The sequence below is a fragment of the Cyprinodon variegatus genome, unplaced genomic scaffold (genome assembly GCF_000732505.1).
Source record: "Cyprinodon variegatus isolate N-32 unplaced genomic scaffold, C_variegatus-1.0 Scaffold240, whole genome shotgun sequence".
Taxonomy (NCBI): domain Eukaryota; kingdom Metazoa; phylum Chordata; class Actinopteri; order Cyprinodontiformes; family Cyprinodontidae; genus Cyprinodon; species Cyprinodon variegatus.
Window position 1 is genome coordinate 50,241 of NW_015150693.1, and position 3,462 is coordinate 53,702.

A 3,462-nucleotide genomic window follows, 5' to 3' on the forward strand; every position below is an offset into this window, starting at 1 on the left:
AACAAACGTTTGTTCCGCAGCCTCTGTGAAAATACGGGAGCTGAACACACTGAACTGCTCCTGCATACTGAAATGCGCTGGCTGTCTCGTGGAAAAGTACTGAACAGGCTATTTGAGTTGCGAGCTGAAGTGCACACCTTCCTGACAAAGCACTGATCTCCCCATGCCACCTTGTTTCAGAACACGGACTGGCTTGCAAAGCTTTGCTATCTGGCAGATATATTCAGGAAACTGAATGAACTGAATATGTCCTTGCAGGGCAAGGGCACCAGCATCCTGAACCTGTATGACAAGGTGGGTGGTTTCCTGAAGAAAGTAGAGATGTGGAAAAGGGCATGTGATCAGGAGGATTTCACCTGCTTTCCTCAGCTGGATGCTTTTCTCTGCAGTGAGGATGTGGCGACAGCTCCGGTGAAGTTAGTCATAGTGGGACATTTGGCTAACTTGATCAGTGGTTTTCACTCCTACTTTGCTGACATGGATGAGAAATCTGCACAGCTGGATTGGGTGAGAAATCCATTTCTCTTGTCTGAAGCAAACAGAAGCAAGCTTCCTGTCAGTCATCAGGAAAAACTAATGGAAGTAGCATCTGACCGTGGCCTGCAGATGAAGTTTGGTGCATCCACGCTCACACAGTTTTGGGTGTGTGTGAGGCAGGAGCACCCTGAGCTGGGACAGAAAGCTTTGGAGCAGCTGCTACCCTTTGCATCCACATATTTATGTGAGGCCTCCTTCTCTGCAATGATGCTGATCAAAACAAAGCAAAGAAACAGACTGTGCCTGGAGAAGAGCTTGATCACTGCAGTTGCCTCCCTGCCAATAAGAATGACAAAGATCCTCAGTGAGGTGCAAGCCCATATTTCTCATTAAAATGTATTGAGTAATTTTTTTCAAATGTTCAATGCAAAGTGATTAAAGTGCAATCTTCTTTTTTTTTATCCTAAAAGATGTAACCTTTATTTTTTGTAAGCAAATCTTTATTTAAGTTAATTTATTTTGTAAACAAAATATAATTTATTTATAATTAGGTTCTAGATTTATTTCTGTGAACACATTTAAGTTATTTATGTAAATATTCAATTTTGTACCATTACAGAGACCAATATAAATTTGCAGCGTTAGCAGCATATTTCAGTTTTGACTGGTTTTATGCCTTCTTGGTGGTCACCCTCTTCTGTTTTTCTTTTTTTTTTTCTACATGCAATGGTTGGAGTATGGATCAGTTGTTTGGCTTTAATAAATAAGACAGTGATTTTACAGCACTGTACCTCTTTTTTCTTCCAAAAATGTTTTGCCTGTGTCAGGGGGTACTTGACTAAAAATATATTTTTAAGGGGGTACATCACTGAAAAAAGTTTGAGAACCACTGTTCTAGAGAATACAACTTTAATACAAAAGGCGCATACCATATATGCATTCTATTTCAACACATCTATTGATCTATATGTAAAACACGTTAGAACGGTTCATTTTTAAAACAATAGTCATTAAAAATGCTCAAACCGATTAGTCAGACGTTTTTGTAGCTTCCTACCGATTCTGTGGAGTTTTATCTGCGGGTTCCTGCAGGTTTCCATCAGTTTGATGTCTTCCTCATAGCGGAAGATGGTTTTTTCAACCTCTGTGAAGATTTCTTCAGCAGCAGCAGTTAGTCGCTCTCTGATAAACTCCCTCAGACGCTGAACTGAAGACATTATTAGTGAAATATTCAGTTTGGAGAGGAAAATACAACAGAGTTCAAGCCGAGTCCACGCGAGCTTCCGTCGTAGTTTTTAGTTTCACTTCCGCTGGGTGAGACAAAGCAGCTGACTGGTTCATCTACCGCCCCCTCCTGGATCGAAGTGTCTCCATGCTAAATTCCCAAAGAATATATTCTATGGGGCCAAAATTGTTGCTTTTTTATTTGCTAATGTGTGTGGAGAGTTATTTATCTATATCTCGATTTGTGTGTGTGCAATGGGATTTGAAAATGTGTAAATGAAACTGCAAACGTATGAGGAGATTTGTGTCTGTAAAACAATCTGCAAATGTGTAAAACTACTGTGTGTGTAATCCGGTTTGCAAATGTGTAAAAAATCCAAAATTCTGTATTCAAATATGTACTGATATTTGTAAATGTTTAAAAAAAATCCACAATTCTGTATTCAAATCTACAAATGTGTACTGAGATTTACAAATCTGTATTCAGATTTACAACTGAATTTACAATTTGCAAAGTTTCTCGGTTGGCTCTTTTTACACGTGATTTTTGCTACACTTCTGCCGTATGAGACCCGCAAATGCATAGAGGATTTGTATGTGTAATATCTGGATTTGGTCCCTGAGTGCAGGCTCACAGGCTGCCTCTTCCTGCTGCGGATTTAATTACTTACATTTTTAAGTATTTATTTATGTGCATGTTATAATATTTTTGTCTGTTTTATACTTCCTTTGTATGTTTTTTTTACCCTAGTTATTTCTTCGCAGCAGTTTATTTCTGCCTGCCCTTTTTACATTTCTGTATGCATTTCTGCCTCATTATGCAAATGAGGAGGGGGTGTGTCTTAGAGAGTGATAGCTGACGTTACTTTGGAAACTGCAAAGCTTAGTCTTAAGCATCTACACTCACCGGCCACTTTATTAGGTACCCCATGCTGGTAACGGGTTGGACCCCCTTTTGCCTTCAAAACTGCCTCAATTCTTCGTGGCATAGATTCAAAAAGGTGCTGGTCGTCTGCGTAGGTGTCTGCGTAGGTGTCGCAGTGAATGCAGAGACGTCCCTGCCCCCTCCATAGCTGTATATTGGTTATTTATTCTCCAGATGCACAGTGCACTTTACAGTACAGTATTTTATTGTTTACATCTTAACTCTTCCCTATTATGTTATTCTTGTACATTTTTCTAAGGTCCACATTTGTGTGACCATTTTCAATAATCTTTTTGCTGCTGTAAATTTGCCCATTATGGGACAATACAGAGATATTCTGTTCTATTCTATTCTATTGTACTCTATAAAAGGGCTAGAATGATAAAAGTAAATCTAGACAATATAAGTATAAAAAAGTACTCGTACTCGTCGTCTCCCACTTTATCCGGAACCGGGTTGCGGGGGCAGCAGACTAAGCAGAGACCTCACGATGTGATTGGTGGTGAACCTGGGGTCGGAGTCATGTGTCATCAGAGTGACCATCAGGGGGCTCAGACTGCAGTCCTGAGGGGAGCCTGTGCTTAGGATGATGACATCAGAGGTTTTCTGTCCAACCCGGACTGAGTGAGATCTGTTGGTGAGAAAGTCTAGCAGCCAGCTGCAGAGGGGTGTATTGAAGCTCAGCTGTTCCAGTATGTCCATCAGATCCTGTGGGATGATGGTGTTCAAGCTTAACTGAAGTGCAGGACAGGACCTATTTAAAAATTGCAGAGACTCGTACTCGTCGTCTCCCGCTTTATCCGGAACCGGGGGCAGCAGACTAAGCAGAGACTCCC

At 40.7% G+C, this 3,462-nt stretch overlaps 1 protein-coding gene across 1 annotated transcript in view; it reads right to left on the minus strand.

The window, feature by feature from the left end:
* The window catches only part of LOC107089131 (zinc finger protein 260-like), a 7,301-nt gene extending 5,541 nt beyond the window's left edge, over positions 1 to 1,760 (minus strand). Inside the window, exon 1 of the mRNA XM_015381723.1 lies at positions 1,535 to 1,760. Within this exon, the coding sequence (XP_015237209.1) occupies positions 1,535 to 1,694 (160 nt within the window). The 5' untranslated portion in view covers positions 1,695 to 1,760. The remainder of the gene's footprint in view (positions 1 to 1,534) is intronic.
* Between the last annotated feature and the right edge of the window lie 1,702 nt (positions 1,761 to 3,462).